At 52.0% G+C, this 24,513-nt stretch overlaps 1 protein-coding gene across 1 annotated transcript; it reads left to right on the forward strand.

Moving 5' to 3' along the window:
- The first annotated feature begins 213 nt into the window (after window positions 1–213).
- On the forward strand, window positions 214–20,202 carry LOC144954311 (polyubiquitin-C-like). The gene is made up of 7 exons (XM_078884833.1): window positions 214–235; window positions 737–774; window positions 16,655–16,737; window positions 16,932–17,046; window positions 17,236–17,466; window positions 17,554–18,012; window positions 18,124–20,202. Exons 1-7 carry the CDS (start codon window positions 214–216, stop codon window positions 20,200–20,202), a joined length of 3,027 nt encoding a protein of 1,008 aa, XP_078740959.1.
- Window positions 20,203–24,513: the final 4,311 nt, after the last annotated feature.

A 24,513-nucleotide genomic window follows, 5' to 3' on the forward strand; every position in this document is an offset into this window, starting at 1 on the left:
GCTGGAGGGCGACTGCCTCCAACTGCCCAGTAGCGTCCTTCACGAGCCTCCTCCACAGAGGCCGATCTTGACACCGCTGGTACCAGTCATCGGCAAGTCCACTCAGCTCCACGTCTTCCCGTATCGCATCAGCTCCATCTCTTCTCCAGCCCGTGTTGTGCGTGTTTAGCCCCCTCTATGCGGCCATACGGAAACTGCTTGAGTGCACTGGCGATGACCCCTGCGCACGCTGGCGGTGACCACGTGTCTCACCTTTGGCGGAGTTTGTCCGCCCCGTGCGTCAGAGGTCGCAACCGGGTACCCGATACCCGTACCCTACCCGATACCTGGCTACCCGTACCCGGCCGGGTACGGGTAGGCCGTGAGTCACTGGTGAGTCACCGTTTGTCACTCATTTCCCAACGTCTTGTCTCTTCTCACAATTCAAGTTCCTAGAATCAACCCACCCGCGCCTGCAACGTGGTTTCATCCCAGAGGTCGCAATCGGGTAACCCGTACCCTACCCGATACCCGGCCGGGTATGGGTAGCCGGGTATTGGGTAGGGTACGGGTACCCGTTTGCGACCCTGGTGCAGCCGGGTACGGGTGCGGCGTCCACGCGTCCCTGACCTCTCCGCTTCGGCGTGGGAGATCACGGCCACGGTGAACTCTAGGGTCCCTGCGTCTGCATGAGGCCCTCACGCCACTCAGTGGGAGCCTTGATCTGCTCTCGCTGTGCACTGGCAACTCTCCACAGCGGGGAACCACGAGGACCTTTGGATTGACGTGGCGCGGGTGCCACACAGCTGTGTAGCCAGGAGATGATAATTGGTTTTTTACCCTCTTATCTGGCAACAAAACTGACACCTTTTTACAAGGAGTCATGTTTGCATAGACCGCAATACCTGCAGTCATAATACAAACAAAAGAACACAACTGATAATGTATGCACTGTCCTTGAAGTTGATTGGTCCACACCCGAGACGGCTTTCCCTTAGAGCCTAGTCTCACATGGGTTGGACCAGATGACGCCAAAAGGCGCACTAAAAGGGTAAAAAACCAATTATCATATTTTTACTGACAAATGAGGTTCCCATAGTGTAGCCAGGAGATGTTAACTCCCTCGCCTGGTGTACAGGAGGTCGTGGGTTCGATCCTGACCCTGACGATGCCTGCCGCTGCAGTATATTTGGAGTTTGCGTCTGTCTGTCTCTGTCGCCGTGGTCACGTACATTTTTCTCGAGGTCTTCCAGTTTTTTTTATTTGCCTGCCGCTATACATTTCAACACGACGACGATGATGATGATATCAGCGCTCTTTGAGCTATGTAGCCAGGTCGCTTCTGAAATTAGAGCTACATTGCTTAGTGGACCCTTACTGGGTAAAATGAAAAAAGATTGGTGAAACTTATATTCTTAGGTTTTTTCGGTAAAGTGACGTAGATAATTTTTTAAAATTAAAATTAATAAAAGTAAAATAAAAATAAAATAAAAATCACGACGTTTCGGAGGCAACACAAGCTTCCGATAGCTGTATCAAGTAAGAGAAATTCCAAGAAAACACTCCTTATATATACTAGTTGAGGGTGGGAGGAGCCAAGGTGGGCCCTGAATATTATTGTTGTGAGGTTCGGTGCGGCTGAAGCACGCTGCTAGGAATGAGCCTTTGTTGTGTAAACTAGGTGCGCATGATGTAACGGTGCGTGTAAATGGGACTGAGCCTTTTGCTATGTAGAGATGATGCGGCTGAAATCTCTGCCAGGAAATGAGTCTTTGTTGTGTAGACTGGTTGAACTGGGAGGTTCCAAGAGCTGTTAAGGTGCGGCTGATGTGAAGGTGTAAATGGGACTGAGCCTTTTGTTATGTAGAGGTGGTGCGGCTGAAATCGCTGCCAGGAAATGAGTCTTTGTTGTGTAGAATGGTTGACTGAGCCTATTGTTATGTAGAGGTGGTGCGGCTGAAATCGCCGCCAGGAAATGAGTCTTTGTTGTGTAGAATGGTTGACTGAGCCTATTCCACCTGAAGACGGAAGCTTGTGTTTCCTCCGAAACGTCGTGATTTTTATTTTATTTTTATTTTACTTTTATTAATTTAAATTTTTTTACCTACGTGACTTTACCGAAAAAACCTAAGAATATGAATACTTGCAGTCACGAAAGCTTCAAATCTAGAATTGGTGAAGTTTAGTTGTCGTACGGCCGTGCTGTGGGACGTTGCTCTCCATAACGAAGGGTTTCAATGCGGGGTTAGACCGCGTGAATATACAATGTGTCCCGAAACACGCCTCCGTCACCCGACAGACCCAATCAGTGAGGGGTTTGCGTCGCGTAAACACAATCCGCGTGGCCAATTAGTGACTAGTTCAGCACTAACCGGTTTCATCTTCTTGGTTCTTTCCGTAAAGTCATCACGTAGAAGGGAAGTAATAAAATAATAAAACTAAAACATAACAAAATAATTCCCACGACGTTTCGGCCACAACGCAGGCAGCCGTCCTCAGGTGGAGAGCAGGTCTGTCGAGTAGACAGAGTCTGAGTCATTCAGATTCTGTCTTCTCGACAGACTCTGTCTACTCGACAGACGCTGTCTTCTCGACAGACCTGCTCTGCACCTGAGGACGGCTGCTTGCGTTGTGGCCGAAACGTCGTGAGAATTGTATTTTATTATGTTTTAGTTTTATTATTTTATTATTTCCATTCTACGTGATGACTTTACCCGAAAGATTCCATAGAACACAGAATGAGATGTTACTCTCCTTTGTGCAAGCACTTTCAAGAGTTCATGAACAGTGAGCCTGGTGAAATTTGGGGAGCGCATCGTCAGTAGTGAACCTTTGGATCCTAGGGTGTTTCGGCCTTTCATACTATACACCCTCCCCAAAGGCGGCCAGCGACAGGGTGATCAATCCTACGCTTGCGTCCCATTCCCAATTAGTCATAGGAGTTGCCTTGTTGTTGATAGCCAACATCCCATGGGACTATGCATGGCAGGGGCGTCCTCCTCCCTGAGTCAAGCATTGTTGACTGCATACCTCCTGGCCCTCTCACTTTGGGGCCCAGCTGGGGTCTTTCCTCTTCATCCAGAGCCACTGACTGCTGCCTTCTGCCGCCTCCGATACAGCTCTGATTGCCAAACGCTGGCTCTGGCCCTTAATTCCCTGCAGTCACGAAAGCTTTAAATCGACACTAAGCGGTTGTTGTGTGTTGAGTGTTGGAGAAGTTGACCGCACATCGACACGTTCGAGTCGCCGGTGTTATTACAGCAACCAGCTTCATCGGGGCGATTTGCCGGGCGTTGTTAAGATGTCCCCCTCCTGTTTGGGGTCTCGGATGGAGGCGGAGTGAAGACGACGTCATCATCACTGTGGCGAGCCGACAAACGTTTATTGTCGACTGACTTTACTACACGGCGTCGCCCGGGACTTGGATTCTTGTCTTGGATTAATCCACGGGCTACGCGGAGGGTTGGTGAGGGGGTGCATGACGTCAGCAGGCACACTGCGTGACGCTGCCGCATGCGGGTGACATCACAGATGTGACGTCACCGCTCACTTGCCGTGCAAAATATAGCCATCATTGTGCCCCCCCCCCCCCCCCCCCGAATACAAAAGTTTATTTTTATACTTTTTGCCTTGTGTACAGTCTGGAAGCTACGCACATGTCAAGTTTCAAGTTTGTTGCATGTTGGGAAGTACGCTAAACATGTTAAACAGACACACATATTTACACATTTTCCTTTTACACACGTATATAATTGCCCAGATCCGTCCTTCTGTGACTGTGATTAACGCCCCCGAATTGGTTCAAGTGTGTCACGTGACCGCGAGCCAGCAGCCAATCAGAGGTGCGCCCCTCCCAAACATGTACGCTCCCGGATTGGTCGAGGTGCGTCACGTGACCACGAGCTGGCCACTTCTTTTCGATTTAAAGCTTCTTTCGTGACTGCAGCAGGGATTCATCTTCTTGGTTCTTTCGGTAAAGTCGTCACGTAGAAGGGAAATAATGAAATAATAAAAACAAAACATAATAAAATACAATTCTCACGACGTTTCGGCCACAACGCAAGCTGCCGTCCTCAGGTGAAGAACAGGTCTGTCCGAAAGACAGCGTCTGAATGACGCGTCTGAATGACGCTGTCTTTCCGACAGCCCTGTTCTTCACCTGAGGACGGCTGCTTGCGTTGTGGCCGAAACGTCGTGAGAATTGTATTTTATTATGTTTTATTCTTATTATTTTATTATTTCCCTTTCTGAGAATTGTATTTTATAACGTACAATTTTTATTATTTCCCTTTGTGAGAATTGTATCTTATTGTTATATTTTTATTATTTTATTATTTCCCTTTGTGAGAATTGTATCTTATTGTTATATTTTTATTATTTTATTATTTCCCATTGTGAGAATTGTATCTTATTGTTATATTTTTATTATTTTATTATTTCCCATTGTGAGAATTGTATCTTATTGTTATATTTTTATTATTTTATTATTTCCCATTGTGAGAATTGTATCTTATTGTTATATTTTTATTATTTTATTATTTCCCATTGTGAGAATTGTATCTTATTATGTTATATTTTTATTATTTTATTATTTCCCATTGTGAGAATTGTATCTTATTGTTATATTTTTATTATTTTATTATTTCCCTTTGTGAGAATTGTATCTTATTGTTATATTTTTATTATTTTATTATTTCCCATTGTGAGAATTGTATCTTATTGTTATATTTTTATTATTTTATTATTTCCCATTGTGAGAATTGTATCTTATTGTTATATTTTTATTATTTTATTATTTCCCATTGTGAGAATTGTATCTTATTGTTATATTTTTATTATTTTATTATTTCCCTTTGTGAGAATTGTATCTTATTATGTTATATTTTTATTATTTTATTATTTCCCTTCTACGTGATGACTTTACCGAAAGAACCAAGAAGATGGCCACTTCGTGTTGTGTTGCCTCCCGCACCTCGGGGGCCCGAGAAGCAGCAACATCACGGCCACAGCGGCGGAGACGCAGCCACGGCAAGCTCACGGTCGATCCACTCACACACGGCTCACTCACACAACTCACTCTCACTTACACTCACTCACTCACACACTCACACACACTCACTCACGGCTCACTCACACTCACTCTCAATTACACTCACTCACACTCACTCACTCACACACTCACGGCTCACACACACTCACTCACGGCTCACTCACACTCACTCTCACTTACACTCACTCACACTCACTCACTCACACACTCACTCACGGCTCAATCACTCACTCACACACTCACACAACTCACTCTCACTTACACTCACTCACGGACACACTCACACACACTCACTCACGGCTCACTCACACACTCACTCTCACTTACACTCACTCACACTCACTCACTCACACACTCACTCACGGCTCACTCACTCACACACTCACACACACTCACTCACACAGCTCACTCTCACTTACACTCACTCACACTCACTCACACACTCACTCACGGCTCACTCACACTCACTCTCAATTACACTCACTCACACTCACTCACTCACACACTCACTCTCACTTACACTCACTCACACTCACTCACTCACTCACACACTCACGGCTCACTCACACTCACTCACACTCACTCACTCACACACTCACACACGGCTCACTCACACAACTCACTCTCACTTACACTCACTCACACTCACTCACTCACACACTCACGGCTCACTCACACTCACTCTCACACTCACTCACACACTCACTCACGGCTCACTCACACTCACTCTCACTTACTCACTCACGGCTCACTCACACAACTCACTCTCACTTACACTCACTCACACTCACTCACTCACACACTCACTCACGGCTCACTCACTCACACACTCACGGCTCACTCACACTCACTCTCACTTACACTCACTCACTCACACACTCACACACTCACTCACTCACGGCTCACTCACACACTCACACACTCACTCACTCACACACTCACACACTCACTCACTCACACACTCACGGCTCAATCACTCACTCTCACTTACACTCACTCACACTCACTCACTCTCACTTACACTCACTCACACTCACTCACACACACTCACTCACGGCTCACTCACACACTCACTCTCACTTACACTCACTCACACACTCACTCACGGCTCACTCACACTCACTCTCACTTACACTCACTCACACACTCACACTCACTCACGGCTCACACACACTCACTCTCACTTACACACACTCACTCTCACTTACACACACTCACTCTCACTTACACATACTCACTCACTCTCACTTACACTCACTCACGGCTCACTCACACTCACTCTCACTTACACTCACTCACACACTCACACACACTCACTCACGGCTCACACACACTCACTCTCACTTACACACACTCACTCACTCTCACTTACACTCACTCACACTCACTCACACACACTCACTCACGGCTCACTCACACACTCACTCTCACTTACACTCACTCACACACTCACTCACGGCTCACTCACACTCACTCTCACTTACACTCACTCACACACTCACACACACTCACTCACGGCTCACTCACACTCACTCTCACTTACACTCACTCACTCACACACTCACTCACGGCTCACTCACACTCACTCTCACTTACACTCACTCACACACTCACACACACTCACTCACTCACACACTCACACACACTCACTCACTCACACACTCACTCACACACTCACACACACTCACTCACGGCTCACACACACTCACTCTCACTTACACTCACTCACACTCACTCACTCACACACTCACTCACGGCTCACTCACTCACACACTCACACACACTCACTCACTCACTCACGGCTCACTCACACTCACTCACACACTCACTCACTCACACACTCACACACACTCACTCACGGCTCACTCACACTCACTCTCACTTACACTCACTCACACTCACTCACTCACACACTCACTCACGGCTCACTCACACACTCACTCTCACTTACACTCACTCACACTCACTCACACACTCACTCACGGCTCACACACTCACTCACGGCTCACTCACACTCACTCTCACTTACACTCACTCACTCACACACTCACACACTCACTCTCACTTACACTCACTCACACTCACTCACTCACTCACACACTCACGGCTCACTCACACACACTCACTCACTCACACACTCACACACGGCTCACTCACACAACTCACTCTCACTTACACTCACTCACACTCACTCACTCACACACTCACGGCTCACTCACACTCACTCTCACACTCACACACTCACTCACGGCTCACTCACACTCACTCTCACTTACACACTCACTCACGGCTCACTCACACAACTCACTCTCACTTACACTCACTCACACTCACTCACTCACACACTCACTCACGGCTCACTCACTCACACACTCACGGCTCACTCACACTCACTCTCACTTACACTCACTCACTCACACACTCACACACTCACTCACTCACGGCTCACTCACACACTCACACACTCACTCACTCACACACTCACACACTCACTCACTCACACACTCACGGCTCACACACACTCACTCACGGCTCACTCACACACTCACACACTCACTCACTCACACACTCACACACTCACTCACTCACACACTCACTCACGGCTCAATCACTCACTCACACACTCACACTCACTCACACAACTCACTCTCACACTCACTCACACTCACTCACACACACTCACTCACGGCTCACTCACACACTCACTTACACTCACTCACGGACACACTCACACACACTCACGGCTCACTCACACACTCACTCTCACTTACACTCACTCACACTCACTCACACACTCACTCACGGCTCACTCACACTCACTCTCACTCACACTCACTCACACACTCACTCACGGCTCACACACTCACTCTCACTTACACTCACTCACGGACACACTCACACACACTCACTCACGGCTCAATCACTCACACACACACTCACACTCACTCACACAACTCACTCTCACTTACACTCACTCACGGACACACTCACACACACTCACTCACGGCTCACACACACTCACTCTCACTTACACTCACTCACACTCACTCACTCTCACTTACACTCACTCACACTCACTCACACACACTCACTCACGGCTCACTCACACTCACTCTCACTTACACTCACTCACACACTCACACACACTCACTCACGGCTCACACACACTCACTCTCACTTACACACACTCACTCTCACTTACACACACTCACTCTCACTTACACACACTCACTCACTCTCACTTACACTCACTCACGGCTCACTCACACTCACTCTCACTTACACTCACTCACACACTCACACACACTCACTCACGGCTCACACACACTCACTCTCACTTACACACACTCACTCACTCTCACTTACACTCACTCACACTCACTCACACACACTCACTCACTCACTCTCACTTACACTCACACACACTCACTCACGGCTCACTCACACACTCACTCTCACTTACACTCACTCACACACTCACTCACGGCTCACTCACACTCACTCTCACTTACACACACTCACTCACTCTCACTTACACTCACTCACACACTCACACACACTCACTCACGGCTCACACACACTCACTCTCACTTACACTCACTCTCACTCACTCACACACTCACTCACGGCTCACTCACACTCACTCTCACTTACACTCACTCACTCACACACTCACTCACGGCTCACACTCACTCTCACTTACACTCACTCACACACTCACACACACTCACTCACTCACACACTCACACACACTCACTCACTCACACACTCACACACACTCACTCACGGCTCACACTCACTCACTCTCACTTACACTCACTCACACTCACTCACACACTCACTCACGGCTCACTCACACTCACTCACACACTCACTCACTCACACACTCACACACACTCACACTCACTCACTCACACACTCACTCACTCACACACTCACACACACTCACTCACGGCTCACACACACTCACTCTCACTTACACTCACTCACACTCACTCACACACTCACTCACGGCTCACTCACACTCACTCACACACTCACTCACTCACACACTCACACACACTCACTCACGGCTCACTCACACTCACTCTCACTTACACTCACTCACACTCACTCACTCACACACTCACTCACGGCTCACTCACTCACACACTCACACACACTCACTCTCACTTACACTCACTCACGGCTCACTCACACTCACTCTCACTTACACTCACTCACACACTCACACACACTCACTCACGGCTCACTCACACACTCACTCTCACTTACACTCACTCACACTCACTCACTCACTCACGGCTCACTCACACTCACTCTCACTTACACTCACTCACACACTCACTCACGGCTCACTCACACTCACTCTCACTCACACTCACTCACACACTCACTCACGGCTCACTCACACTCACTCTCACTTACACTCACTCTCACTCACTCACTCACACACTCACTCACGGCTCACACACACACTCACTCACTCTCACTTACACTCACTCACACTCACTCACACACTCACTCACGGCTCACTCACACTCACTCTCACTTACACTCACACTCACTCACTCACTCACACACTCACGGCTCACACACACTCACTCACGGCTCACTCACACTCACTCTCACTTACACTCACTCACACTCACTCACTCACACACTCACTCACGGCTCAATCACTCACTCACACACTCACACAACTCACTCTCACTTACACTCACTCACGGACACACTCACACACACTCACTCACGGCTCACTCACACACTCACTCTCACTTACACTCACTCACACTCACTCACACACACACTCACTCACGGCTCACTCACTCACACACTCACACACACTCACTCACACAGCTCACTCTCACTTACACTCACTCACACTCACTCACGGCTCACTCACACTCACTCTCACACTCACTCATACACACTCACTCATACACACACTCATACACACTCACTCATACACACTCATACACACACTCATACACACTCACTCATACACACTCACTCACACACTCACTCACACACACAGCTCACACACTCACTCACTCACACTCACTCACACACTCACACTCACTCACACACTCACACACACTCACTCACGGCTCACTCACACTCACTCTCACTTACACTCACACTCACTCACTCACTCACACACTCACGGCTCACACACACTCACTCACGGCTCACTCACACTCACTCTCACTTACACTCACTCACACTCACTCACTCACACACTCACTCACGGCTCAATCACTCACTCACACACTCACACAACTCACTCTCACTTACACTCACTCACGGACACACTCACACACACTCACTCACGGCTCACTCACACACTCACTCTCACTTACACTCACTCACACTCACTCACACACACACTCACTCACGGCTCACTCACTCACACACTCACACACACTCACTCACACAGCTCACTCTCACTTACACTCACTCACACTCACTCACGGCTCACTCACACTCACTCTCACACTCACTCATACACACTCACTCATACACACACTCATACACACTCACTCATACACACTCATACACACACTCATACACACTCACTCATACACACTCACTCACACACTCACTCACACACACAGCTCACACACTCACTCACTCACACTCACTCACACACTCACACTCACTCACACACTCACACACACTCACTCACACTCACTCATACACACACTCATACACACTCACTCATACACAGCTCACTCACACACTCACTCACACACGGCTCACTCACTCACACAGCTCACACTCACTCACACTCACTCACTCACACTCACTCATACACACTCACTCATACACAGCTCACTCACACTCACTCACACTCACTCACACACACAACTCACACTCACACACACAGCTCACTCACACACTCATACTCACTCATATACACTCACACACTCACACTCACTCATACACACTCACTCACACACAGCTCACTCACTCACACACTCACTCACACACACACTCACACACGGCTCACTCACTCACACACTCACTCACTCACACTCACTCACACACACAACTCACACACACTCACACACACTTACTCACTCACACTCACTCACACTCACTCATACACACGGCTCACACTCACTCACTCACACTCACTCACTCATACACAGCTCACTCACACACTCACTCACACTCACTCACTCACACCTCACACTCACTCACACTCACTCACTCACACCTCACACTCACTCACACTCACTCACTCACACCTCACACTCACTCACACCTCACACTCACTCACACCTCACACTCACTCACACTCACTCACTCACACTCACTCACTCACACCTCACACTCACTCACACTCACTCACTCACACCTCACACTCACTCACACCTCACACTCACTCACACCTCACACTCACTCACACTCACTCACTCACACAACTCATACTCACTCATACACACGGCTCACACTCACTCACTCACACTCACTCACTCATACACAGCTCACTCACACTCACTCACACTCACTCACTCACACCTCACACTCACACTCACTCACTCACACCTCACACTCACTCACACTCACTCACTCACACCTCACACTCACTCACACCTCACACTCACTCACACCTCACACTCACTCACACTCACTCACTCACACAACTCATACTCACTCATACACACGGCTCACACTCACTCACTCACACTCACTCACTCATACACAGCTCACTCACACTCACTCACACTCACTCACTCATACACACGGCTCACACTCACTCACTCACACTCACTCACTCATACACACGGCTCACACTCACTCACTCACACTCACTCACTCATACACAGCTCACTCACACTCACTCACACACACAACTCACTCACTCACACACACACACAATCGCATGCAGCTCAGAGGAGACTGGTGAGTCAGAGTGAGGGAGAGTCACGCTCTCTCTACTGCTGCCCTGAGGGAGAGTCACGCTCTCTCTACTGCTGCCCTGAGGGAGAGTCACGCTCTCTCTACTGCTGCCCTGAGGGAGAGTCACGCTCTCTCTACTGCTGCCCTGAGGGAGAGTCACGCTCTCTACTGCTGCCCTGAGGGAGAGTCACGCTCTCTCTACTGCTGCCCTGAGGGAGAGTCACTCTCTCTCTACTGCTGCCCTGAGGGAGAGTCACTCTCTCTACTGCTGCCCTGAGGGAGAGTCACTCTCTCTCTACTGCTGCCCTGAGGGAGAGTCACGCTCTCTCTACTGCTGCCCTGAGGGAGAGTCACTCTCTCTACTGCTGCCCTGAGGGAGAGTCACTTTCTCTCTACTGCTGCCCTGAGGGAGAGTCACGCTCTCTCTACTGCTGCCCTGAGGGAGAGTCACTTTCTCTCTACTGCTGCCCTGAGGGAGAGTCACACTCTCTCTACTGCTGCCCTGAGGGAGAGTCACTTTCTCTCTACTGCTGCCCTGAGGGAGAGTCACGCTCTCTCTACTGCTGCCCTGAGGGAGAGTCACTCTCTCTACTGCTGCCCTGAGGGAGAGTCACGCTCTCTCTACTGCTGCCCTGAGGGAGAGTCACTCTCTCTACTGCTGCCCTGAGGGAGAGTCACGCTCTCTCTACTGCTGCCCTGAGGGAGAGTCACTTTCTCTCTACTGCTGCCCTGAGGGAGAGTCACGCTCTCTCTACTGCTGCCCTGAGGGAGAGTCACGCTCTCTCTACTGCTGCCCTGAGGGAGAGTCACGCTCTCTCTACTGCTGCCCTGAGGGAGAGTCACTCTCTCTCTACTGCTGCCCTGAGGGAGAGTCACACTCTCTCTACTGCTGCCCTGAGGGAGAGTCACGCTCTCTCTACTGCTGCCCTGAGGGAGAGTCACGCTCTCTCTACTGCTGCCCTGAGGGAGAGTCACGCTCTCTCTACTGCTGCCCTGAGGGAGAGTCACTTTCTCTCTACTGCTGCCCTGAGGAGAGTCACTCTCTCTACTGCTGCCCTGAGGGAGAGTCACTCTCTCTCTACTGCTGCCCTGAGGAGAGTCACTCTCTCTACTGCTGCCCTGAGGGAGAGTCACTCTCTCTCTACTGCTGCCCTGAGGGAGAGTCACTCTCTCTCTACTGCTGCCCTGAGGGAGAGTCACTCTCTCTCTACTGCTGCCCTGAGGGAGAGTCACTCTCTCTGCTGCTGCCCTGAGGGAGAGTCACGCTCTCTCTACTGCTGCCCTGAGGGAGAGTCACGCTCTCTCTACTGCTGCCCTGAGGGAGAGCCACTCTCTCTCTACTGCTGCCCTGAGGGAGAGTCACTCTCTCTCTACTGCTGCCCTGAGGAGAGTCACTCTCTCTACTGCTGCCCTGAGGGAGAGTCACGCTCTCTACTGCTGCCCTGAGGGAGAGTCACTCTCTCTCTACTGCTGCCCTGAGGGAGAGTCACACTCTCTCTACTGCTGCCCTGAGGGAGAGTCACTCTCTCTACTGCTGCCCTGAGGGAGAGTCACTCTCTCTACTGCTGCCCTGAGGGAGAGTCACGCTCTCTCCACTGCTGCCCTGAGGGAGCCCCGTGCTCTGTCCACTGCTGCCCTGAGGGAGAGTCGTGAATATTATTAAATAATATTATTTAATAATATTCAGGGCCTACCTTGGCTCCTCCCACCCTCAACCAGTATATATACAAGGACTGTTTTCACGGAATTTCTCTCACTTGATACAGCTATCGTGCTGTGACGGTTCCACCTGAAGACGGAAACTTGTGTTACCTCGGAAACGTCGTGATTTTTATTACATTTTTTATTTTACTTTCATTAATTTAAATTTTTTACCTACGTGACTTTACCGAAACCACCTAAGAATATACATTAATATTATAAAGCACTGTGCGTACATTTTATCCATTTATGAGTTGCTAATCTTTTCGTGTTCCGCATGCCACATACGAACGCCAGCAGACAAAGGCGGCCGGGCGTGATGCTGGCCACCGACCCCCTCGTGTGCCACAGTGCCGGTAGACTTCATAGGTGCTGCTACTCGCTAACAGCACTTGCCCCTACAGTCTGTTAGAGGCTACACGGGGGATCTTTGTCTTGTTGGATTCACGTAGGTGTCAAAACCGGTTCGACCGCAAAGGTCTCCGAACCAGTCGAGCGGCAATATCTTTTCATCGGTTGCGTAACGCTGCTGTGTGGAAGCTACCTGGTCTGTCACTCCCCACAAAGCGTCAGGTCTTCTCGGCCACAGTCATTCCCTCCCTTCACTACGCTTGCGAAACGTGGACCCCCCTAATGGAGCATCTTCGCCGGTTGGAAACATGTAGGCTGGCCTGCCTACGATCCATCCTGGGTTGAACCAGGCTGGATTGTGTGAGGAGCTCACAAATCCTCGAAAGATCTGGGCAAAGTCCCATCGGTGAGCTCCTCCGGCAGGCAAGGCTGCGTTGGCTGGGTCATGTAGCCCGCATGCCCAGCCACCGCATGCCTAAACAACTTTTGTTCGGCCGCATAGAGGGGACTAATCGGGCGCGGCACGGGCTAGAGAAGAGATGGAGTGATGTGGTACAGGAGGACGTGGAGCTGAGTGGACTTGCCAATGACTGGTACCAGCGGTGTCAAGATCGGCCTCAGTGGAGGAGGATCGTGAAGGACGCTGCTACTGGGCAGTTGGAGGCAGTCGCCCTCCAACAACAACGGAGGGCGGAGGAGCGACGCTAGCCCTCGGCAAGGTAAGGTAACTTACCCTTTTTACCGGGTAAAAGGGTAAAGGTAAAGGTGTCGACATGCCAAGGGGTAAGGTAAAGGGTACAGGGTAAAGGTAGCTCGGAAGAATTACCCGGTAGGGTAAAGGTAGCGCGAAGTATTACCCGGTAAATACGGTGCCTTGTTTACCGCTAAAAGCTCAGTGGCGCAGTCCATGGCCTACATTTAATGAGTAATATATTTAAAAACTTTTTTAAAACACGCTTTTATTAAATGTAATGGCAGAACTCCACGACTCCAGGAAGTGGCCCCGAAACTTGCCACAACGTAAGGGGGCCGTGGCCAATTACAGCCAACGTCAGTTGAGCGTGGACAATTAGACCCAAGCCGAAACATAACATTTACAAAAGAATGTTTAAAAGAATACTTTTTTTTTATATGATAGAATATAGTGTTGTCATCAGTATGCCATAAGTATACCAAGTTTGCAGTCGATACCACATTAGGAAGTGGGTTCAAATTGAGTTACAAGATTTGAGGATACAACTACAATGACAACGACAACAACAACAACAGAGTGAGTTCAAAGAAAGCGTGTAAAATTGGAATCGAGAGTTTACTATATGTATAAAGCGCTCTACCTAGCATTTACCGTTATAAACCTTTTTCATGTGTAGTACCCTAGTAATTACCCTGTAATCGGGTAATTTGTATGGGGTAAGGGTAAAAGGTAGGGTAAAGGTAGGCGCGTTGCTTTCTACCTTTTACCTTACCTGCTAAAGGGCAAAAGGTAAGGGTAGAGTGATTGTATTGTGGTAAGGTAAAAGGTAGGGTAAAAGTAGGCTCGTTTTTACCTTTTAACTTTTACCTTACGTTTCCGAGACCTAAGCGACGCTCACAACAACGAGCGGAGCGCCGGGTGGCTAAAGCACAGCAAGTTGGTACAGTAGGGGGCACAGGTGGTGCATCAGCCAGTCATCTCGGTCATCTCGGTCAGTCGACCCGTGGCACCTGCTGGGTCTGCCCCGTGACCTGCCAGCGGGCGTTCGACACTTCACGTGGCCTCAAGGTGCACTTGGCCTGGCACAAGCGTCATGGTGATGTCACCGCCACTTAGTGGCGAATGGCGGTTGTTGTTGTTGATCCTCTTTGGCGCCGTACGTTGACAGCCGTGCTAATTGTAGGTAGCGGGGGGTAAGGATAAGAAATTGAACTCTTGAAGCATCTCTAAAGGAAACGAGTTTGTCAACCTGGATCCGTGATGGTTTATGCTCCTTTGGCGAGATCGGCAAAAGTATTGTGGTTCATTAGCGGCAAGCGCTCTCTGTGTGTGTCACGAGTGCCACGACCTCGTAATAGAGGTCGCAACCGGGTACCCGATACCCGGCTACCCGTACCCGTACCCGGCCGTGTACGGGTACCCATTTGCGACCCTGGTGCAGCCGGGTACGGGTACGGGTAGGCCGTGAGTCACTGGTGAGTCACCGTGTGTCACTCATTTCGGGTACGGGTACGGGTAGGGAACGGGTACCCATACCCGGCCGGGTAGGGTACGGGTACCCATTTGCGACCCTGGTGCGACCGGGTACGGGTAAGGAATCAAAACCCGTTTGCGACCTCTCCCTCATAATGAGTGCGACGTAACGGTATGAGTATGAGTGGGACGTACATACGAGTGCTACGACCTCACCGTGTATCCGATCGGCAAACCAAGAGCCGACGCAGTTCGTCGAGCACAGGATGGACGCGGGCCAGACAACGTCGTGCTCGCCGCGGCTTGGTGATGGTGTTTTTTTTCTTGCCAGACGTCCCGTAGTTTGTTAGCGAGGTGCCGACTCCCGAGCCTCGTCGATGCGCTGCTCCGCTACAGAACTTCCGAGACTCCGCCTCTCCCCCTCTCCATCGCCGTCGTCTCTGGCCGGCATACGGTTGTCAACGTCTCTGCGCCTCTCCCTCTCGTCTCGATCCCAGATCCTCGCGAGCGGCCGGACCGTCAGCCCCCTGAACCGTGGGAAGCCCTCGGAGAGACGCCGCCGAGAACGCGAGTCCCGGAGGTCCAGGGCAGGAACAAGAAAGGATTCCTCTTGACCAGCAGACGCTGAACTTTTGCTGCCCAGCGGGTGCACCCTCTCTGACCACAGCGTCCGGGCGGGGTCCACTCTGCACTTGGAGAACAAGCGACGTGATGACGGTGCTGCTATTGGTGGTCGTGAGAATGTCTACGTGAAGACGCAGTTGGACCCTCTAGAACACCATTGGTTAAGAGCAATGGGAAGATCTTCTCCTGGGCAGCAGAGGGTGGAATCCTGTCTGACTATGACATTTGGACGAAGTCCACTCTGCACCTGGTAGTTGGGCTCCCTGTTTACATGAACACAGTCATGGAGCCCCCGGGATGCACGGCCATCAACTCGGACGTAGAGCCTCCGGACACCGTTGTGGAGGGCGAAAGAAAGACCCGAGAGACGCTCGGAATTTATCCGGAGCAGCGAGAGCCAGAGTCGTCATCCCACCCGGATCCCCAACTCTGCGGTGGCGATGATGTCCCGCAGATCTACGTGAAGATGCTCACAAGCAAGACCTTCAGCGTCGACTGGAACCCTACGGACACCGTTGAGAATGTCAAGGTTAAGATCCAGGACAAGGAAGGGATTACTCCACACCGGCAGAGGCTGATCTTCACTCAGAGGCAGCTGGAGAACGGTCGACCCCTCTCCGACTACAACATCCAGGCAGGGTCCACTCTGAGCCTGGTTGTCAAGCATGTCGGTGGCATGAACACAGTCACGGAGACACCGGAACACGCGGCCATCAACTCGGACGTGGAGCCTTTGGACACCGTTGTTGTACAGGGCGATGCTGTTGGACAGATCTACGTGAAGACGCACTTAGGGAAGGTCATCGCCGTGGAAAGGAACCCTGCGGACACCGTTGGAAAGGTCAAGGCGTTGATCCAAGCTGAGGAAGGGATTCCTCTAGACGGGCAGAGGCTGATCTTCGATGGGAGGCAGCTGGATGATGGTCGCACCCTCTCCGATTACAACATCCAGCCAGGGTCCACTCTGTTCCTGGCTGTCAGGCACTGTGGTGGTCTGAGTGTCTACGTGAAGATGCTCACAGGGAAGACCTTCACCGTGGAATGGATTCCTACGGACACCGTTGAGGATGTGAAGGTTAAGATCCATGCCAAGGAAGGGATTCCTCCAGACCCACAGAGGCTGATCTTCCATGGGAGGCAGCTGGAGAACGGTCGACCCCTCTCCGACTACAACATCCAGGCAGGCTCCACTCTGAGCCTGGTTGTCAAGCGTGTCGGTGGCATGAACACAGTCACGGAGACACCGGAACACGCGGCCGTCAACTCGGACGTGGAGCAGCTGGAGCCGAAATCCTCATTCCACCAGGATGCCCAGCCCTGCGGTGGCGATGCGGTTGGACAGATCTACGTACAGATGCTCACAGGGAGAATCTTCACCGTGGACTGGAGCCCTACGGACACCGTTGAGAATGTGAAGGTTAAGATCCAAGCCAAGGAAGGGATTCCTCCAGACCTGCAGCGGCTGATCTTCACTCAGAGGCAGCTAGAAAACGGTCGAACCCTCTGCTACTACAACATCAAGGCAGGGTCCACTCTGCACCTGGTTGTCAAGCGCCGTGATAACATGCACATAGACATGGAGAGACCGCAAGGTACGGCCGTCAACCCTCAAGTCAAGACTTCTGACACTGTTGTAAGTGCCAAGGAAGGCAATGCCTCAGCGTGGCTGGGAATTCATCCAGACCAGGTGAGCATCGTATCTAACGATGGACTCCTGGCCGAGAGAAGAACCCTCGCCTTCTACAACATCCAGGTGGGGTCCACCTTCTACCTGGTGCCCCGGCTGCATGGCGGTGACGTTCCAGAGTTCTACGTGAAGGCACTCACAGGGAGGGTCCTCACCCTGGAATGGAACCCTTCAGACACCATTGAGATGGTCAAGGTGAAGATCCAGGACAAGGAAGGGATTCCTCTAGACCAGCAGAGGCTGATCTTTAATGGTAAACAGCTGATAGACAGTCTCACGCTGTCCGACTACAACATCCCGGCGGACTCCACTGTGCACTTGGTGCTCCGTCTCCGTGGGGGTGGTTGGTTGATCTTCGTGAAGACGCTCACGCGGAACATCATCTTCTTGTACCTCCGACGTTCCAGCACTGTTAAGGAAGTCAAGGAGATGATCCAGAACGAGGAAGGGATCCCTCTGCACCAGCAGAGGCTGATGTTTGGTGACACAGAGTTGGAAGATGGTTACACCCTTGACGACTACAAGATTAATTCACAGTCTGAGCTGCAGCTGTTTCTCAGGTTCCGTGTCAGTAGCGAGCTGAGGATCTTCGTGAAGACTCCCAAAGGGAAGATCGTCTCCGTGGAATGGTATCCTCTGGACACCAGCGAGGATATCGAGGCAAAGATCCAGGACAAGGAAGGGATTCCTCCAGACCACCACAGCCTGATGTTCGAGGACAGACGGCTGGAAGACAAACTCACCCTCTTCTTCTACAACATCCACGCGGGGTCCACTCTGCAGGTGGCTCTCCGGCTCCTGCCAAAGATCTCTGTGAGGTTGCCCACAGGGAAGGCCATCACGGTGGATTGGAACCCTGGAGACACCATTGAGGAGGTCAAGGCGATGGTCGAAGCGAGGGAGGGGATTCCTCCGGACCAGCAGCTGCTCGTCAACAATGGCAGAAGCCTGCAGGACACTCGCACCCTCTCTCACTACGACATCAAGGCCGGGTCCACTCTGCAGCTGGTTCACCGACCCCACGCTCGTGACATGCAGATCGACGTGGAACTGTTCTTATCGGAGTCCATCACCCTGGCGGTGGAGCCCTCGACCACCATTGAGGAGGTCAAGGCGATGATCGAGGCCAGGGAGGGGATTCCTCCAGACCGGCAGCTGCTCATCAACGAGGACAGGAAGCTGGAAGACGGTCGCCCTCTCTCTCACTACGACATCAAAGGTGGCTCCACTCTGCGGCTGGTCCACGGGTCTGATGATCTGCACCTGCGTTTCTCCGTGAGGACGGCCACAGGGCACATTATCCATCTTGAATGGAACCCAAGAGACACCGTCGAGAAGGTGAAGGCGATGATCAACAAAAAGGAAGGGATTCCTCCGGATCTGCAGATTCTGAACTTCGCCGGCAGCAATCTGGAAGACTGTCGCACCCTCTCCGACTACGACATCAAAGGTGGCTCCACTCTGCGGCTGATTCTGCGTCTCCGTGACGGCTTCATGAGGATCTACGTGGTGGAGGATCCACGCGGCGTCGATGATGATGATGAGAATATCCTCACCCTGGACCTGGTCTCCACCACCGCCGTCAAGGAGGTCAGGGCGATGATCCACGCCGAGGAGGGGATCCCCCCGGACCGCCAGAGGCTGACGTTCGGCGACGTGGAGCTGCGGGACGGCCGCACGCTCTCCCACTACGACGTCCGCGCGTGGTCAGCGCTGCGCCTCCAGCGCCGCTGAGAGAGGGCGGCGGCAAATTCTCAAAGGGCTGAAGCCGATGCCTCCCTGCTCATGGCCATGGGGGGGGGGGGGATCTTTGTCGTCTTTGGTGGCGAGAATGTCTTCGTGAAGACGCTCGCAGGGAAGAACCGCCACCCTGAATATTCTTAGTTGTTTTTTTCGGTTAAGTCACCAGGTAGGTAAAAATTTTAAATTAATAAAAGTAAAATAAAATAAAAATCACGACGTTTCGGAGGCAACACAAGCTTCCGTCTTCAGGTGGAACCGTCACAGCCACGACAGCTGTATCAAGTAAATGAGAGATTACAAGAGCTACCACTCCGTATATATACTGGTTGAGGGGGGGGGGGATGGACCAGTAACGGCCCCCTTTTTTTATTATTATGGTAAGGTTGGTGCGGCTTGAGACTACGGCTAGACTACATAACAGCGGACTGAGCCTTTATTATGATAAGGTGCGGCTTGACACTACGGCTAGCCTACATAACAAAGGACTGAGCCTTTATTATGGTAAGGTGCGGCTTGAGACTACGGCTAGACTACATAACAGCGGACTGAGCCTTTATTATGGTAAGGTGCGGCTTGACACTACGGCTGGTCTACATAACAGCGGACTGAGCCTTTATTATGGTAAGGTGCGGCTTGACACTACGGCTAGCCTACATAACAAAGGACTGAGCCACCCTGAAATTGGACCCCGTTGGGGAGGTCAAAGGCACTGGTCCAAGACAGGGGGGTCCCCTTGCCCAGCAGACGCTGTCCTTCTACTGGGCAGCAGCCTTCGAACAGAGGGGGGACACCCTGACTGATCACGACATCTGGAGTACCCGGGTTTGATTGCCGCTCATGACCACTAACACCAGTGACTGTTATCTGAACCGGTCCTGCGCCTCCCCTAGGTCGATTCGGCCTCAAATGACTACTTGGTTGCGGTGCGTAAACATCGCCACTGGGGGTAGACAAAGGGCGTGGTGCTGGCCACCCACCCCCTCGTGCGCCGTGCCAGCCTTCACAGGTGCTACTATTCGCTAACAGCACTTGCCCCAACAGTCTGCTCAAGGCCTTACGGGGGATCTTTGTCTTTGGTGTTGAGAATGTCTTCGTGAAGACGCTCGCAGGGAACAACCGCCACCCTGAAATCGGACCCCGTTGGGGAGGTCAAAGGCACTGGTCCAAGACAGGGAAGTCTCCTTGCCCAGCAGACGCTGACCTTCTACTGGGCAGCAGCCTTCGGACAGAGGGGGGACACCCTGACTGACCACGACGTCCGTACGGAGTCCACTCTGCACCTGGTTCTCCAGCCCCGTGGCGACATGGACAGACTCTGGCGGTGGCTAAATGGCCACAAGACCTCCCTGCTCGACGCCGGGAGCCTTCGTGCGTAACTCTGCCTTGACCCCCGTGGCCGTGACCTCCTGCGCGTGCCGGGCGAGGGAGATGTGTGTTACAAGACATGGAGAAAATGCGTTGGAGTTTGCATTGTCCTTGTACTGTTTGCCTTATGGCGTTCTTTAGGCTTTTGTTTTCAGATGTGGCCATGTTGGGTAGGGGAGGTGGTGGCCATGTTGGGTAGGGGAGGTGGTGTCCATGTTGGGTAGGGGAGGTGGTGTCCATGTTGGGTAGGGGAGGTGGTGGCCATGTTGGGTAGTGGAGGTGGTGGCCATGTTGGGTAGGGGAGGTGGTGGCCATGTTGGGTAGGGGAGGTGGTGGCCATGTTGGGTAGGGGAGGTGGTGGCCATGTTGGGTAGTGGAGATGGTGGCCATATTGGGTAGGGGAGGGTGGTGGCCATGTTGGGTAGGGGAGGAGGTGGCCATGTTGGGTAGGGGAGGTGGTGGCCATGTTGGGTAGTGGAGGGTGGTGACCATGTTGGGTAGGGACACGGCCATGTTGGGTAGGTAAAGTGGCCATATTGGGTAGGGAAGGTGGTGGCCATGTTGGGATAGGGAGGTGGTGGCCATGTTGGGTAGGGAAGGTGGTGGCCATGTTGGGATAGGGAGGTGGTGGCCATGTTGGGTAGTGGAGATGGTGGCCATATTGGGTAGGGGAGGGTGGTGGCCATGTTGGGTAGGGGAGGTGGTGGCCATGTTGGGTAGGGGAGGTGGTGGCCATGTTGGGTAGGGGAGGTGGTGGCCATGTTGGGTAGTGGAGGTGGTGGCCATGTTGGGTAGGGGAGGTGGTGGCCATGTTGGGTAGGGGAGGTGGTGGCCATGTTGGGTAGTGGAGGTGGTGGCCATGTTGGGTAGTGGAGGTGGTGGCCATGTTGGGTAGGGGAGGGTGGTGGCCATATAGGGTAGGGGAGGGTGGTGGCCATGTTGGGTAGGGGAGGGTGGTGACCATGTTGGGTAGGTAAGGTGGCCATGTTGGGTGGGTAAGGTGGCCATGTTGGGTGGGTAAGGTGGCCATGTTGGGTGGGTAAGGTGGCCATGTTGGGTGGGTAAAGTGGCCATGTTGGGTGGGTAAGGTGGCCATGTTGGGTGGGTAAGGTGGCCATGTTGGGTGGGTAAGGTGGCCATGTTGGGTGGGTAAGGTGGCCATGTTGGGTGGGTAAGGTGGCCATGTTGGGTGGGTAAGGTGGCCATGTTGGGTAGGTAAGGTGGCCATGTTGGGTGGGTAAGGTGGCCATGTTGGGTGGGTAAGGTACACAGCACAGAACAAAGCAGCTCGCACAGAAACCCAACTTGCGACGACTTTCTGGCCACGCAAAAGTAATTGTACAAAAATATTTATTCAGTGATTAAAATCACACACAAACACAACAACGTTACCTCCATCGTCATCATTCATTATTATTATTATAGAATTTCATTGCCACGTCACACAGTGAACACAAACAATTGAACACACACACACAAGGCAAATATTCCCCCCCCTCCAGGTAGCCTGTAACAGACTGCAGGGGCAAGTGCTGTTAGTAGCGAGTAGCAGCAGCAGCATCGCCTATGAAGGCCACACACGAGGGGTGGGTGGCCAGCACCACCACGCCCGGTCGCCTTTGTCTCTCCCCCAGTGGCGATGATTTCACAACGCATCAGAGACACATTTGAGGTCGAGTCGACCTAGTGGAGGCCCAGGACCGGTGGTAATGATGATGGTAATGATGGTGATGATGCCAATGGTGATGATCAAGGCCGTAATTATAATAAATATTGGCGGTGTCAAGATCGGCCTCAGTGGAGGAGGCTCGTGAAGGACGCTACTGGGCAGTTGGAGGCAGTCGCCCTCCAGCAACAACGGAGGGCGGAGGAGCGACGCTCACAACAACGAGCGGAGCGCCGGGTGGCTAAAGCACAGCAAGTTGGCACAGTAGGGGGCACAGGTGGTGCATCAGCCAGTCGTCTCGGTCAACTCGGTCAGTCGACCCGTGGCACCTGCTGGGTCTGCCCCGTGACCTCCTGCCAGCGGGCGTTCGACACTTCACGTGGCCTCAAGGTGCACATGGCCTGGCACAAGCGTCGTGGTGACGTCACCGCCACTTAGTGGCGAATGGCGGTTGTTGTTGTGTAGGTGTGTGTGGGAGTGTGTGGGTGTGTGTAAGTGTGTGTAACTGTGTGTGTGTGTAAGTGTGTGTAACTGTGTGTGTAGGTGTGTGTAGGTGTAGAGGTGTAGGTGTGTGTGTGTGTGTAGGTGTGTAACTGTGTGTGTGTAGGTGTGTGTCATCTCGGTCATCTCAGTCAGTCGACCCATGGCACCTGCTGGGTCTGCCCCGTGACCTCCTGCCAGCGGGCGTTCGACACTTCACGTAGCCTCAAGGTGCACATGGCCTGGCACAAGCGTCGTGGTGACGTCACCGCCACTTAGTGGCGAATGGCGGTTGTTGTTGTTGGTGGTGGTGGTAGTGGTGGTAGTGGTGGTATTGATGGTGGTAGTGGTAGTGGTGATGGTAGTGATGGTGGTGGTGATGGCACAGTAGGGGGCACAGGTGGTGCATCAGCCAGTCATCTCGATCATCTCGGTCAATCGACCCGTGGCACCTGCTGGGTCTGCCCCGTGACCTCCTGCCAGCGGGCCCACGCGCGGTGACGTCACCGCACGTGGGCTGTGACGTCACCGCACGCGGTCCGTGACGTCGTGAACACAACCAACGGCGTCGCTCGACGATGCACGTGGCAGCGGTGCGGTTTAATTCGCGAGACTAAAGACGACTTGTCACGCTCGCTATGTACACAGTCGGAGACGCGGGGATCGGTAACCGCCAATCAGCTGCCACGCCACGAATCCTGTTCACCACGTTCCACACATTTACAACAGCTTATAAACACGATATGAGCACATAAAACACACACACGAAACACACACACGCAACACACACA

Source organism: Lampetra fluviatilis, unplaced genomic scaffold (assembly GCF_964198595.1).
Source record: "Lampetra fluviatilis unplaced genomic scaffold, kcLamFluv1.1 SCAFFOLD_148, whole genome shotgun sequence".
Taxonomy (NCBI): Eukaryota; Metazoa; Chordata; class Hyperoartia; order Petromyzontiformes; family Petromyzontidae; genus Lampetra; species Lampetra fluviatilis.